This window comes from Adiantum capillus-veneris, chromosome 3 (genome assembly GCF_014529385.1).
Source record: "Adiantum capillus-veneris isolate H3 chromosome 3, ASM1452938v2, whole genome shotgun sequence".
NCBI lineage: Eukaryota > Viridiplantae > Streptophyta > Polypodiopsida > Polypodiales > Pteridaceae > Adiantum > Adiantum capillus-veneris.
In genome coordinates this window covers 119,319,733-119,334,697 of record NC_140933.1, presented here as the reverse complement: position 1 = coordinate 119,334,697, position 14,965 = coordinate 119,319,733, and the positions used below count along the sequence as shown (strand labels likewise).

Genomic DNA, 14,965 nt, shown 5'->3' with positions numbered 1-14,965 from the left:
TGACAGATGATCGTGATGGTGCGTAGAGCTTTTGATTGAGTCTCTCTAAGGTCCAAACAATTTAGCAAACTGCGAGTAGTTCCTTAGAGCTGGGTCCCACCATGGGCTAGTGGGACTCCCAAATATATAGGGGAGTTTTAACTCTACCCCTACTAGTCCTTGGTCGCACCCAACACCAAATCTGAGATTTAAAGCTTAACAACTTTGACCTACCGGCTAGCTGGGTTTGAGGCGCCACAAAATTCTTTTGAGAAAAAAAAATACAAAGCAAGCATTGCCCACACTACGGCCATATCAACTCAGCACCTGCAGATCCTCCACTCCTTCCACTATACCACTCTTTTGTTGAGACTGTAACACTCTCTTGCCTTTGCGTTCTACCAATCTCTCATCCTGCCATAAACCTTGCAGAAAGATTTCCGTTCACAAAGCCTCAACCTTAATCAAATATCACCCCACCTTCATGGCTGGTAGATTTCCACTTGCAAGTTTCTCACATGAATCACAACAATGTTTCTGTATTGCTGACTCAACGACTCCTGGTATGTGTAAGTTCTTGAGTGCTCTGATATCAACCTACCAAAAAACACATATGTTGATCTCCCCACTCTTTCTGTGCAGAATGAATGTTGCTTCGCCGGTCCCAACACTTTTCTTCGAAAAAGCAGTCGTGAGCATTGGGGTACAGAACATTTTCTCAGACGCCCTGCCATTACAATCAGCACTGCCGACCACACGATAGGAAACGACACCAAGTGAAAGGTGTTGTAAAATTTTCTCGCCCTGCTTCTCTGTTAATCTAAACACAAATAAAATAACAACAACAGTCAACTGCATGCATCAGTAAATATTTACTTCTCATTACGTTCGCTTGCCCCCTTGCAATGCCTTTATGTGCTCAAGCACGCTCACATACACAACACACATCAACACACACAAAGGATACGACTTGAGCATTTCTTGAACCTTAACCAAATGCTTGTATTTGTGCTTAGTAATAAGGAAGAAAACTTCTTGGAATCAGAAAATCTAGACTTTCAAAACCCCTGCATGAGAGAGTAGGGGACTTGAACCCCTTACCGGCTCGGTTTGCACCAGAGTGGATACGCCATGCTCTCTTTGGGGAAAGGTCAGTCGGGTATCTGGTCCACTTTGCAGTGAAACTAGTAGCCCGCCTAAACCCCCCCCCCCCCCCCCGCTGCAAACAAAACCATGAAAAGCATCAGATGGAAAATTAAACGACATGCTAGTGAACAAACAAAATAAGGTCCATGCATAGCAACAAATTGCATATGGAGAAACATGATGTTGAACAAACGAAAGACAACCAGGTCATTTTTTACAAATAGCAAAGTTTTCTTTAGAAGTTTGTTCCAAATGCTACGTAAACCCGCTTTTGAATGGCTCTACACATATCGAGCTTTGGAAACAAAAAAATGGCCCTACTAAATGGAACAGTACACTGTGATCCAACCATGAATGGGATTACTGGAGTCTTTGAAATGATTTCATCGAATCCTTAAAAAAAAACCAAATGTCAGCAGCTTAAACTACTTTTACTCAATTGAACTACTGAAAAGACGTGGACTGAATCTGTATTTTTATTATGAATAATTAGCTGCTCCTGAATTTTATTTATCTCTCGATAACTAGTATTAGAGGACGAGCCTATACTTTCAGTTTTTATAATTTGTTGTTCCTAAAATTTTACCATTTTGTATCATTTGTTGGTGTCATACCCTGAACCCACGTCGATAAATTTCACTTGCTGTTAAATGCTACTGTAATTTGCTGGTCTGGTATTTACAGGTACCACCACTTTGCTGATCCAGAAGTGTCGTTTTTGCAGGTCTAGGAGGCATGGATCTTAGACATCAATTGAAAGCAACAATTCCATCACTAAATTCTCTAATGTGTGTCTTGCTTCTGGAGTGGGATTCTTTGCACGGACTAACATCTAGTACACAGTCAATTGAGGAGGAAGATGGAGTTTGAGGAATACATTTCCCCATATCTGCCTCTCCTTTGGGCAACAGGCTCCGCGCAACACACCCCTAGGTATCAAGGATCATTCAACGACACACTTGGTCGATGGTATATAAAGCCACGCTCGTCAATCGACTGGTGGAACCATTTTGTGTTCTACACTCGTGTAGATGAAGAGCGGTGGAGAGAGATTTTCAAGTTTCCCGTCGACCTCTTCACAAGCTTGACTGACCTCATTCGCGAAGATGTGCAGAAGGTAGATATACCCGCCAGATTTCGTAACTTGCCAGGCAGGGTATTCACTGTGGAGAAGAAGGTGGCAATTTTTGTGATGGTACTTGCCTCTGGAAACACGCACTACCACATGGAAAATGCTTTCGGTTGTGGAAGGTCGACTGTCACCACCTTCGTCCATGAGTTTGTGCACTCCGTAGTCCACAGGGGTGGCCATCTTATCAAATGGCCAATTACAGAGTCTGAGATGTGAGACGTAAAGGATGGCTTTCGAGCTCAGAGGGGAATGCGCAATTGTTGTGGAGCCATAGATTGCACTCACATCAATATGGATTTGCCTGGGAATGAGAAAAGTGAACCTTCGCGCGATCGCTACTACGGAAACTATAGCATGATTCTGCAGGGAATAGTGGACTCCAACATGCGCTTCCTGGATGTCAATGTAAGATGGCCAGGGTCTTGCAATGACAAGAGGGTTTTGCACAACTCAGGGATGTATAGGCTTTGCCAAGGAGGAGACCGCTTGAAGGGCGCATCGTTCAATTTTCAGGAAATGTCGTTCCCGGAATATATTGTTGGTGATGGAGGATATGTGTTGTTGTCGTGGCTCATGATACCCTTCCAACGCCCAGAGATGGTCAGCCAACTTCATCGCAACTAAAATTTCATGCAATCTTCAACACGTATAGTCATTGAGCGTGCCTTTTCACGCCTGAAGTGTACATGGCAGATTTTGAAGGGAACCATTAGATTCCCTGACATACAAAAGCTACCAAATGTGATTTTGGCTTGTTGTATTCTTCACAATATGTTAGTGTCTCTCACTGATGACCCCATATACCTTCACGAGCACGAGATAGATTTGAATGACCCTTTGGTCGATAATCCACATGCTCATGATGGGGTTGTAGAAGGTGAGAACAGTCTTGAGGCTATCAGTATTAGAGATGACCTGCTTGAGTATTTGGACATGCAAGGAATGAATAACTGAGTTTTTTTTGGGTCAAGTTCGAGCAATGTTTACAACAACCGTTCTCTAATCTACTAGCACCTCACGTTCTATTGAAAGAACCCTAAACCAAGACATGGGAATAAATTTTGTCAATAACGGTTCTCTAATCTACGAGCACCTAACAGCTATTCTCAATTACCAAAGCACAACTGATTGAATGCATAACTGTTAAAGTTTGTCTGCCATCCTCCCGAGGGCGGATGCCATGCCCTGTACTGCATTTGTGAAGAGTAGGATGATCTCCACTTTTTGTCGTTCGATAGCGACGAGCTCCTCATGTTGTGAATGTTGTGCATCCATCGTGACCTCATGTCTTTGCTTCTTCCCTTCCTCCGCAATCTCCCAACCCCGCATGAGGTCCTTCGTAGCCTCCGCGAGGCCAACATCTAAGGTGTGTGTCCTTTTCCTGGTCTTTTTCTCCACACCACCATTTGTTAGCGTCTTGTCAAATGATGCAGCGTCCGTTGTTGGATTGACCACATTAGGGTTGCTGGTGGAGCTACGGCATGGCGTTCCTGTTTCAATGCGGTCGCATTGCATGAGTGTTCAGAGCTGGAGTAAGTGTTCGAACAATGTTAATCTTACAGCATAACACAATTACCATTGCTAGTGTCCACAATAGTAGCAGAAGGGTTGACTGCTTTATCCATACCAAAATGCTGATCCATCAGTTCATACAACTCTGCAGGAAAGTTGCAATGGGAAAATTTTCCTTCGGCAACTCGTTCTGCAGGGGTCATTGTCCAATAGGAGTCTTTCCCAGAAGGGGTGTTCCTCTCCCAGTCACTAATTTCTCGATAAGATGCATAATTTAGACGCTTGTACTTTTCATAGGCTTGCTGCCAATCGACCACCAGACCTCGTGATGAGCACAATGCCACAATATCAATCCATTGCTCCTCAGTGGTTTTAATCTTCTGATACAAGTCTGCTGAGAAGCGTTTGTCATCATATTGCTTTTTGCACTCCAAGAGAACCACCTGGGCACGTAGATCCCAATGAAATCTACCGCTAGGAGCCTTTTTAGGCTTGGATGTTGCTTTGTCTTCTGTCTTTCGTCCACCCTTGTGACCTTTCTTGGAAGGAGCATTGGATGTAGGCTCCACCGAGATAGCAGGCAAGGACCCTTCAGTAGGCACATACACTTCATCGGGAAATTATGTGGAGGGCACGAAATTATCGACAAGCGTATCCCCAATGCTCTGGGCGTGAGTTCCTATGGCCTGCAAGTGTTGATGAAGGTCCGCAAAGGAATGTGAAAGACTAATATTCTCCCTAAAATGGGAGGGCAATAGAGAGGTGTGGGATGTCACCGACGGGCTTCCATTCAATGACGTAGTCGACGCTCGTCCCCACGGATGAGAAAATGCACTCACTTGACTCGGAGGAGACAAACCTCTCAACAAACCCTCTTCCTATGGTTGGGACATTAGATTAAGATCTACAGGCAAAATACATTGCATAATTGGGTTGGACATATTAGCTCTTGCACCATGAGCTGGTTGTCCGAATCCTGGAATGCACCACCGTTCGGCCTACGCGAAGGTGGTGTCCCAAAGCTGGGTCGAAATGAAAAAGGGTTCTGAAATGACATGTTGTACCTAAAAGAGAAGCAAGCGGATAACATGATCTCGTCACTTGGATGAATAGGGAGCACAAAACAATGCTTTGCAGCCATTTCACATTGGAAAGTTAATGCATTTATTATGGTTAGGACGACTGAACAAGCAGACAAGTAAATCAGCAGGCTGCAAGGAGACAAACAAAGCCAACAGCAATGACAAATGCAGCAACTGCTGACATAGTGCATCAATCTATAAATATAGTGTAAAGAGATCAAGTCTCTGCATGGCTCATTACTAACAATTATGATCTAGTCATTGTGGCCAGTTTGCTAATGAATAAATATCTTTGATCTGTAAGTATCTACGAATAATTACTAATAAGTTATGATTGAGGCAAATCTGCCATTTTCAATCAATCAGTATAACTCTTTTCTAACCAACTTTAATCCAGTGAAGTACACTCATGAATTCTAAATATTTATGGTTTCCATAAAATCATTTGGGCTGGGATGGTTGCTTACAACACTACTGGTTACTCGCACTTCCAGACAAAAAGTAGACGATGAAGTTCAGTCATTACATTACAGTCATTATTTTTTCCTTCCTGCAATCACACTTCTTACATCACAAGACATGAAGAGTCCATCCCCTGTACACAAATATTGGGTGACCCAATAAATCAACTACATAACAATTGTCATCACTTGCTACAGTCCCAGCTGGAAAAAACCGATATAATCCTGTACACCATGTGTATAACTAGAGTCCACAAACCCAATTCCCTCTCCAAACATGCATGATTGTGAAGCAACCCTCGCATCATGAGCTTTCATTTCAGCAACAAATGAATAATTTAACCAGTTTGGCAAGTTGGTGGGCCCAGATTCACACAGCCAATTCTTCATTAAGCATTTTCAAAACAACCAATCAATCACCGCCATGCAAAGAAGGGGATTACGACTACGCCATCAAAGGCATGCAAAGAAGGGAATGAAGTATTTACAAATTACATTGAGAAAAACAGTAGCAGTAGCACTTGGCACTCACCTCTGTTCAGCCTGCTTCCCAGATGATGTCTCTCAAAAATTACCAGACAGTTTAGCTGATTACTACCGCAATGAAGACAGTCGTTGCTCAAGAGAAGCTTCCCAGATTACAGTGCTCCCTATTTGAGCAGTACCAGCACCATAGTCCTCTCTCTCTCTCTCTCTCTCTCTTCTCTCTCTCTCTCTCTCTCTCTCTCTCTCTCTCTCTCTGGTGAGAAGAGAATTTCTAAATCTTCTTGTGTTGCAATAGTAAAAACTATCTTTCCATGCATCACAGATCCTTAAAAAAAAGAAAACGTCCCTCCAATTACACTGGAAAGAAGACTGGCATTCTATTGTGCAAAAAGCACTACGCTTGCATAGATTATCTTTTTCGCAGTGCCAATTACCGTTTTGAAAAAGCTATCAATGAAGATGTTGCATTCACAGTCATGGGTGGAAGGACGCCATCCGTCAAGGGTACCTTCTACTACAGAAACACACAGATGTCAAGCATGTCACTAGCTTAAAGGAGCACCAATGTAGTGGAGAAGAAGTTTTGGAGAGATTCTCACCGCAGTGACGAGCATGCTGGATTAAAGAGAAGCAGGGCCAGCCTTTTATGGATACGACCCAGATGCACTCGAGCTGCATTGAGGAAGCTTGTGAAGAGGGAAAGTTTGGCGTTGAAACTACTGCAGGAGTCATGGCGAATTTCATGGCAGGGGATTTCTAGCCTGAGATGGTGCACCCATCGCGGGTAGAGGAGGCGACAGGTGTTGGGAGCACTGGCAATCGTAGGTAAAACAACACGTTGTATTGGCTGCGCAGGTGCAAACCCCGAAGTATTCGCTTAACCCCTTGCTTTTCAAGACCCTGTAGTGGGAATTCTAAAAACCCGGCCATAATTTTGGTGATACAGTGCAACCAAGTATTAGTAGGAATAAGCAGACCCCACTACCCCTCCTCCTCCCGGGTGCGACTCGGCTCTTACTCAATTTGGGCATCTCTAAACCCGTGCTAAATTTGAGTATCTCTAAACAGGGAGTTGCACCAAATACCCCTCCTCCTCCCGGGTGCGACTCAGCTCTTACTCAATTTGGGCATCTCTAAACCCGTGCTAAATTTGAGTATCTCTAAACAGGGAGTTGCACCAATTGCTACACTAGTATTTGGTGGATATTTGAATGCGCACGCAATATAGACTCGATCGGGAGTATATAATAAGGAACATAAAGGATCTCTTCTGATCTAGTGTGTCAATAAGGCCGGCGTTAATCGGGCGTTAATCCTGCACTGGAGATGACGCGAGGGCGAAGGGACGGGGTAGCACTCATGCTACTACACGTCTTGACGATCGTTATTCTATGCAGTACTACTAACGTGCAGCTGATGAGGCTGGCGAGAGCAGCTTTCGCGGCGGCACCCACGCCATATTCCAACAATAATGCAGATGATATACCGACCGACGATCAGCGACAAGCACTCCCTGAGGACGTGATGATGAAGATCGAGAACACCAAGCTGCTGCTGCAGGACGGTGCCATGCTCGCCTTGGTTAATGGCAGTAGTACGTACTCTTCCGCAGCACCTGCTTGCGCCGCTGATCGCTTCGACGCCGTCTCTGTGGCTCTCAACTCTGTGGGTGGACTCCTGCTGGAGGATCGTCTGTCCGCGGCCTCCCATGAAGTCAGTGAGGCCTCAACTGGCCTCTCTGCTTGCCAATCCGCCCTGGCCGCCACCGCCATTACCTCTGCGGAGAAAGTATAATAGATGATCCATTTTCCACCTCTGTGTGTGTGTGTGTGTGTGTGTGTGTGTGTGTGTGTGTGTGTGTGTGTGTGTGTGTGTGTGTGAGAGAGAGAGAGAGAGAGAGAGAGAGAGAGAGAGAGAGAGAAGAAGAAGAAGAAGGCTTGAAATCTTCTTGACTTTTGTATTTGCAGCAACAGGCTACGGCCATTCTTAAGCAAGCCATCCTGTTACTTCAATTAGCAAGCCTCTCCCTCAACAGATTGGAAAAGCTTCCAATTATTGAACCACCCATGAATGCAGAGTTGGATATAATTTTCTTGCAGAGTCTAGAGTTTCCAAGCGGTGACAACGCCCCAAAAAAAAGTACGTATTTGAATTAATTTTCTTCTCTCTATATTGAATTTTTTTTCTTTTTAATCTATCGTGCTTGCGAGAATCCGAATCCAAGACGTTTTGATGCTCACGGGGATTCAACACATTTCAATTTTTTGTGGCTTCTAACAAGCTCATTATCCAATCAACATTGCCTTCTATCTAATAGAAAACAAAAGGTATTGATGGGTAGACACAAGAAGTTTTGGACAAATTCTCACAATAATTCCCACATTGTGACTTACCTCAACATCATGAGTTTCTGTGAGGGAGGCACCGCATACCTAGTTAGGTACGATTGGGGGCAGGGGACCGCCGGCCCCGGTGGGAAGGCCGGTGGTCCCCTGCCCCCAGTCATACCTAGCTAGGTATGGGGTGCCTCTCGAGAGCCGGCGGTCCCCTGCCCCCAATCGTACCTAACTAGGTATGCGGTGCCTCTCGAGGAGAAGCTCATGATGTTATGCATTGTATGAAAAACATTGAAAAAGACTCCGTTTTCCTACATGAGAATAGTTCTAAATCTTCTTGTGAGAGTATCAACTATTTGTTCTGATTGGAACTTTTACATGTATAGTGAACCCTCCTAGTAAAAAAAGTAATGCAAATTCATTCAATTGAATCTCTAATTATGAAAGTGCAGGTAGAGCAATAGAAGGATGCTGGCGTGATGGCACATCCTGCCAATTTTCAAAATGTGGGCGAGGCAAGAGATTACCAATGTGTGCTATGGGATTTGCTTACGGTGTCACTGGTGGGGCCGTTGGACTTGATTATGTTGTTACCAATGATGGAGATGACCCCCTCAACCCTCAGCCAGGTCTTTTCATTCCCTCTCTTCAAATTTGTGTGTGTGTGTGTGTGTGTGTGTGAGAGAGAGAGAGAGAGAGAGAGAGAGAGAGTAAATATGAACATAATTAGTGAAACTAAAACTTTGTCTACCAAATGCATGGAGCCACTCTATTGCTTCACTTCATTAATGTTTAATATTTGTTTGATATTTGCATCAACTATCAGAAGTGAAATTGAGTAAAAATTGATAATTCTTTGGCTTGTGGTGTGATATGGACTCAAAAAGTAATTAATGATTTAATTATGGTTTATGATTTTCTTTAAAGGATATGCAACAAAATATTTATTTGTTGGTGACTCCTTGCTTGAAACTAATCTCACAAATATTTTTTTCATTTATGTACATCTGGGGGTCCACCTCAAAATATGTAAATGTAGTGTATAGAGGGGTTTTCTATATTTGAAAGAGGGGCTAAAAAATGAAAAAGAGAAAAGATAAAGTTATAAGTTTATGAAAGAAGAGGGATCTTTAGTTCACGGTGAAGCGTGTGTGCGTGTGTGTGTGTGTGTGTGTAGAAGGGTTCTATAAATACCTCTTGGATGTACCTATTATACGTCTTTTTGAAAGGTCCCCCCCCCCCCCCCCCCCCCCCCCTTCTCGCCACCCCCCGAACGCGCCCCCAAACCAAAACACCTGGGAGCTTATTGCATCCAGGTGTTTTGGTTTGAGGGCAAACAAAATGATGCATCATCATACCAACAGCATCGTTGGCATGGGATTGGGTTTTCTTTTGTATATTGTTGATCAAAGAAATCTTTCACTTTTGGGTTGAAAATGTTGTTGGTTTTCCAGGCTCGTTACGCTATGGGGTGGGGCTTGCAAGGGGCACAATTGGGGGAGTATGGATCACTTTTGACCATAGCATGATCATTCAACTTCGGACCATGCTTTGGATACGGAGTTCCACAACGATCGATGGACGTGGTGCAAACATTGCAATTGGTGGTCAATTGATTTCTGTGAGAGGAGCAACTAATGTCATTTTACACAACTTTCAGATCAATTCTGTGCCTGACACTGATACCGTGCACATCTTTGGTGGCTCAACAAAGGTGACCATCAAAGACTACAATTTCTTGTGTGCAATAATTTTCTAGCAAATTTATCCCTTTAACCTTTTTGTGTGTGTGTGTGTGTGTGTGTGTGTGTGTGTGTGTGCACCGAGCGCGCGCGCACGAGAGAGAGAGAGAGAGAGAGAGAGAGAGAGAGAGAGAGAGAGAAGAAGAAGAAGAAGAATCAAGGGAAAAATCCTCGAAGAAGCTATTAGGGATATGGGATGAGTCAATCCACTTTGCATATCCATGCAACTATTTTTCAAAAGGATTATTTTTATAATCAATAACTATTTGATTTCCTTGAGCTGATCTCTTGAAGTGTGTCTAACATGCAATCATAAGGTATGGGTGGACCACATGACATCCTTCGATGCGGTTCGGGGTCTCATATCTGTGCTGAAACAATCTACTGATGTTACAATATCAAATTGCAAGCTATGGAACCCAAACTTTAACATGCTTTTGGGGGCTTCTGATTCAGACATCGGTGATAAAAATATGCGCGTCACTATCTATCGCAACTGGTTCAAGGACTCCAAACAACGCATGCCCCATTGCAGGTGAGTTTATTATACATGTTTTCCTACATCTAGTGGCCTTGTTCATTGGCATTGATTTTTTCGCATGTAGTGGCCATGTTCATTGGCATTTATTTTTATTTTTCTCATGAGTAGTTCTCTAGTAGTATTCGTGAGGAAAATTCTCTCTCTTTTTCTTTTATTTGATGTCCTTAATATGTTGCATGCTTAAAGGGCAAATTTTATGTGCATGGATATTTGTGTATGTTTTATGAAGGTATTATTTTTTTGTATAGATACATTTATTTTATTTAGAGAGAGAGAGAGAGGTTGCTTAGTATCTTAGGTGGTAGGTAGAATTCATACATGTGAGTGATTATGTTTGCATGGTTTCCAATTTTGGTTGCTTGATGCCAAGATAGTGCTTTCTTTATTGGAACAGATGGGGCTTTTGCCATGTGACCAACAACTTGTATACAAACTGGGGATTTTATGCAATTGGAGGAAGGGTCTATGCTAACATTTTATCGGAAAGTAATGTTTTCATACCAGGGATGAGACAAGAGGTGACCCCATGGTTTCCAGGAGCAAACCTTGACCCCTATTTTGATGACTCGGCACATATTGTTTCACACAATGACTTGTTCTTGAATGGTGCCACATTCCACCAGTTCAACCAATCCTTCTTGTCCAATATGGACCCTCCTTATGCCTCTAGTGCTTCATACCCTCCACTCCACAGTGATCTCCATGCCCTTCCAGATTTCCTAGGTTCTTGCTCTGGAGCCATCGTCGAGCATAGCATACTGGCCAAATGCAGAGACTTGGTAGGTTTCCAGTAATCTTATCTATACTTCAACTTTTGTCGTAGAATCTCTCTCTCTCTCTCTCTCTCTCTCTCTCTCTCTCTCTGTGTGTGTGTGTGTGTGTGTGTGTGTGTGTGTGTGTGTGTGTGTGTGTGTTGGGGGTTGTGGAGGGTGGGGGGGGGGTATTTATTTCGTCTTGTATGTACATCCTGCTCTAGTAGTAGAGTCTCTCTCTCTCTCTCTCTCTCTCTCTCTCTCTCTCTCTCTCTCTCTCTCTCTCTCTCTCTCTCTCTCTCTTACACACACACACAAACACAAAGATCCATTTGCAATAGATTGCAATAATAACTTCTGGTTTTTCCCTTCAGAGTTCACATTAATTCCAAAGCAATTCAACACATGGGATTCGGTATTTATAAACTCAAAATGTAAACATAACAAATGTGGCCTTTATGAAATAGAGAGAGAAAGTCAAGAGTCCATCTAGACTCTCTTGGGTTGCCATGGAGCATTATTATTAAAGGAAAAGATCTCACTTTCTCTTTGCATAAATATATACACTAGCTAATGTGACTATTACATGAGTGCGGAAAAAAAAAGGGGTTGTTAGATTATATTTTTTGCATGATTGCAAAAAAATAAAAAAGAATATTGCTAATGATAGTTATGCTCCATTTTCAAGTTTCTCAAAACATAATAGGTTTTGAAGTGTTTTGTATCCATAATTCTCTGCTTAAAAAATCTTTGCTTTATAAAAAAACTACAAATTCCACCTTTAACCTAAACAAAGCCAAAAGGCATGTGCTATTTTCCTACATTTTGCTTACTTTTGGCAATCAACCACCCTCATACTATACACAAGAAGATTTAGAGATTTCCTCATGTGCGAAAACGGAGTCTTTTTCAGTGTTTTTCATACAATGCATAACATCATGAGCTTCTGCTCAAGAGGCACCGCATACCTAGCTAGGTACGATTGGGGGCAGGGGACCGCTGGCCCCCCCACCGGGCCGGCGGTCCCTTGCCCCCAATCATACCTAGCTAGGTATGCGGTGCCTCCCTCGGAGAAGCTCATGATGTTGAGGTAAGTCACAATGTGGAGATTATTGTGAGAACTTCTTGAAGGAGTACAAGCAGAAGTGCGACGCGAGAGAGAGTGCGAGAAGAAGAGCACGACGATATGGTGAACTCGCTCTACTGTAATGTGTAGAGCATAGTGAGTTCTTATTAGGTTTTTACAAAAGAATATGTGTACATACCTGGCGGCCCGCCCACTTACCTGGGCGACCACATTGGGCTTTATACCCCAACAACCTCCCACTTAAAGTCCAATGTGGTACTTTAAGTGTGAGAGAAGCTACTATACAAGCTAATATACAAGAGATGTAGAGAAGTGATGTACTACCCTACACCTAACTGCTTGCGAAAATGCGCAAAGCTCTCTGAGGGAAGTCCTTTTGTAAGTAGATCAGCAGGATTTTCTGTGGTGTGAACTTTGACAAGCTGAAGTTGCTTATCCTCGAGCATTTCCCTGATGAAATGGTACTTCACATCCACATGCTTTGTCTTTGAGTGATAAACTAGATTGCGAGCCAATTGTATAGCACTTTGACTATCACAATATAACACAGGCATCTCTTCTTTGATTCCCAAATCTGTTACTAGTCGATTAAGCCAAATTGATTCTTTGCATGCCTCTGATGCTGCAACATATTCAGCCTCTGTAGTAGACCGAGTAACACAATCTTGTAATCTAGAACGCCATGATAATGCTCCACCAACCAATGTAAAGACATACCCTGACGTAGACCTTCGGTTGTCTAAGTCACCTGCATAATCTGAGTCTGTAAAACCCTTTACACTTAGCTCCTGACTCCCATAGCATATACGCATACTCTTTGTAGCTTTCAGGTATCTCAATATTCCTTTCATTGCCTCCCAATGTTTCTTGCCTGGGTTTGACATGTATCGACTTACTACTCCCACTGCAAATGCAATGTCTGGGCGAGTAACAATCATTGCATACATCAAACTACCCACTGCAGACGCATATGGAATCTTATCCATTTCAGCCTGTTCTTCCTCAGACACAGAACAATCTTGTTTGCTAAGTTTCACATATGGTGGCAATGGAACACTCAGTGCCTTTCCCTTCTCCATATTGAAACGTTGCAAAACCTTGTCAATATACTCTGTTTGAGATAACCAAATCAACTTCTTTGATCTGTCTCTCTCAATGCGCATACCAAGTATATGACTTGCCTCACCCATGTCTTTCATGTCAAACGATTTTGCCATCTTTGACTTCAAAGCTGAAATTTCTTCCAAGTGCTTGCCAGCAATCAACATGTCATCCACATAAAAAATAAGGATCAGCCAACTACCATCCTTAGCCTTCTTTGTATATAGACAGTGATCGAACTCACTACGTTTGTAGCCTTGAGAAAGCATAAACTTGTGGAATTTATGGTACCATGTCCTCGGTGATTGTTTTAAGCCATAAAGACTCTTTAACAACTGGCATACCCAATCTTCCTTGCCTTTCTCAACAAACCCTTCTGGCTGTTGCATGTAAATTTCCACATCTAAATCACCATGCAAGAACGCTGTCTTGACATCCATTTGGTGCAACACCAAATCTAATATGGCAACCAATGGAAGAAAGCATCTCAATGTAGTCATCTTGACCACCGGAGAGAAGACTTCATCAAAGTCAATGCCTTGTTCTTGCTTAAAGCCCTTGGCAACAAGCCTTGCTTTGTACTTTGGCTGACTATCATGAGCGTGATCTTATACCTGTAAATTTTACTGTAGAGCCTTGCCCTGGTGGCTTCTTGTTAGTCCTTTGGATGACTTTTTATGACGCATTCTTACACCTGTATTGCCATTTGAGTTTGCCGGGAAATTTATTCTAGCTTGCCACCTGCATCATCTGGTTAATTATGCAGAGCTGTCCTCTCTGCCAGCACCATGCCAATCCCGGAGTCCTCATTTGCACCGCTTCCATGTAACATGAACTCATTGCAATATCAACATGACATAGTTTCATAGATGGAACAAACCTATCAGGAGGTCGCGTGACACGTCCAGATCTACGCACAATAGGTGGCTCAGACTCAGCCACAACCTGTGGTTCCAATCTATTTTGTCCTTGCTCCTCTTGAGCCCTGACATTTTGTCTTGCACGTGCAGGTCCATCTTCTTGGAAGACAACTCTTCTAATCTCCTCAACCCTCTCTGGTTTAGAATGATATTTGGATTCATTAAAGTGAACATCATTGCTGCGGATAACCTTTCTGGATTCGGGATCCCAAAGTCTGTACCCCATCTCACCAGAATTACCATAGCCTAGAAAGATGCACTTTCTACTCTTTGGCTCAAGTTTGTTCCTAAATTCCTTTGCAATGTGAGTATATGCCTCACAGCCAAAGACTCTGAGATGCTTGTATGAGGGCACCTTGCCTGACCATACCATCTGTGGCACTGAATCCTTCTGCAAAACCTTGCTAGGAGATCTATTTACAAGATGAACAGCTGTTGATACAGCTTCCGCCCAAAACCCATTTGGCAGCTGTGCATTAGACAACATACTTCTGACCTTCTCTTGTATGGTCCTATTCATTCTCTCAGCAACACCATTTTGAGGAGGATTGTAAGGAGCAGTAAGTTCACGTTTTATACCTTTTGAATCACAAAAGTCCTAAAAGGCCTTTGAAACATACTCTCCACCATTGTCAGTGCGTAAGCATTTAAGCTTCTTGCCACTCTGATTCTCCACAAGTGTCACAAA

General features: G+C 43.0%; 2 protein-coding genes across 2 annotated transcripts; one reads left to right on the top strand and one right to left on the bottom strand.

The window, feature by feature from the left end:
* Positions 1-3,400: 3,400 nt before the first annotated feature.
* Positions 3,401-6,530, bottom strand: LOC147461592 (uncharacterized). Its single transcript, XM_086505852.1, has 5 exons — positions 6,398-6,530; positions 6,233-6,312; positions 4,441-4,647; positions 3,834-4,332; positions 3,401-3,747 (listed from the first exon to the last, which is right to left on the bottom strand). Exons 1-5 carry the CDS (start codon positions 6,528-6,530, stop codon positions 3,401-3,403), a joined length of 1,266 nt encoding a protein of 421 aa, XP_086361978.1.
* A 566-nt stretch (positions 6,531-7,096) lies between these two features.
* Positions 7,097-11,211, top strand: LOC147461591 (putative pectate lyase 4). The gene is made up of 6 exons (XM_086501441.1): positions 7,097-7,586; positions 7,766-7,937; positions 8,587-8,763; positions 9,589-9,848; positions 10,194-10,411; positions 10,812-11,211. Exons 1-6 carry the CDS (start codon positions 7,125-7,127, stop codon positions 11,209-11,211), a joined length of 1,689 nt encoding a protein of 562 aa, XP_086357567.1. The 5' UTR covers positions 7,097-7,124.
* The last annotated feature ends 3,754 nt before the right edge of the window (positions 11,212-14,965 follow it).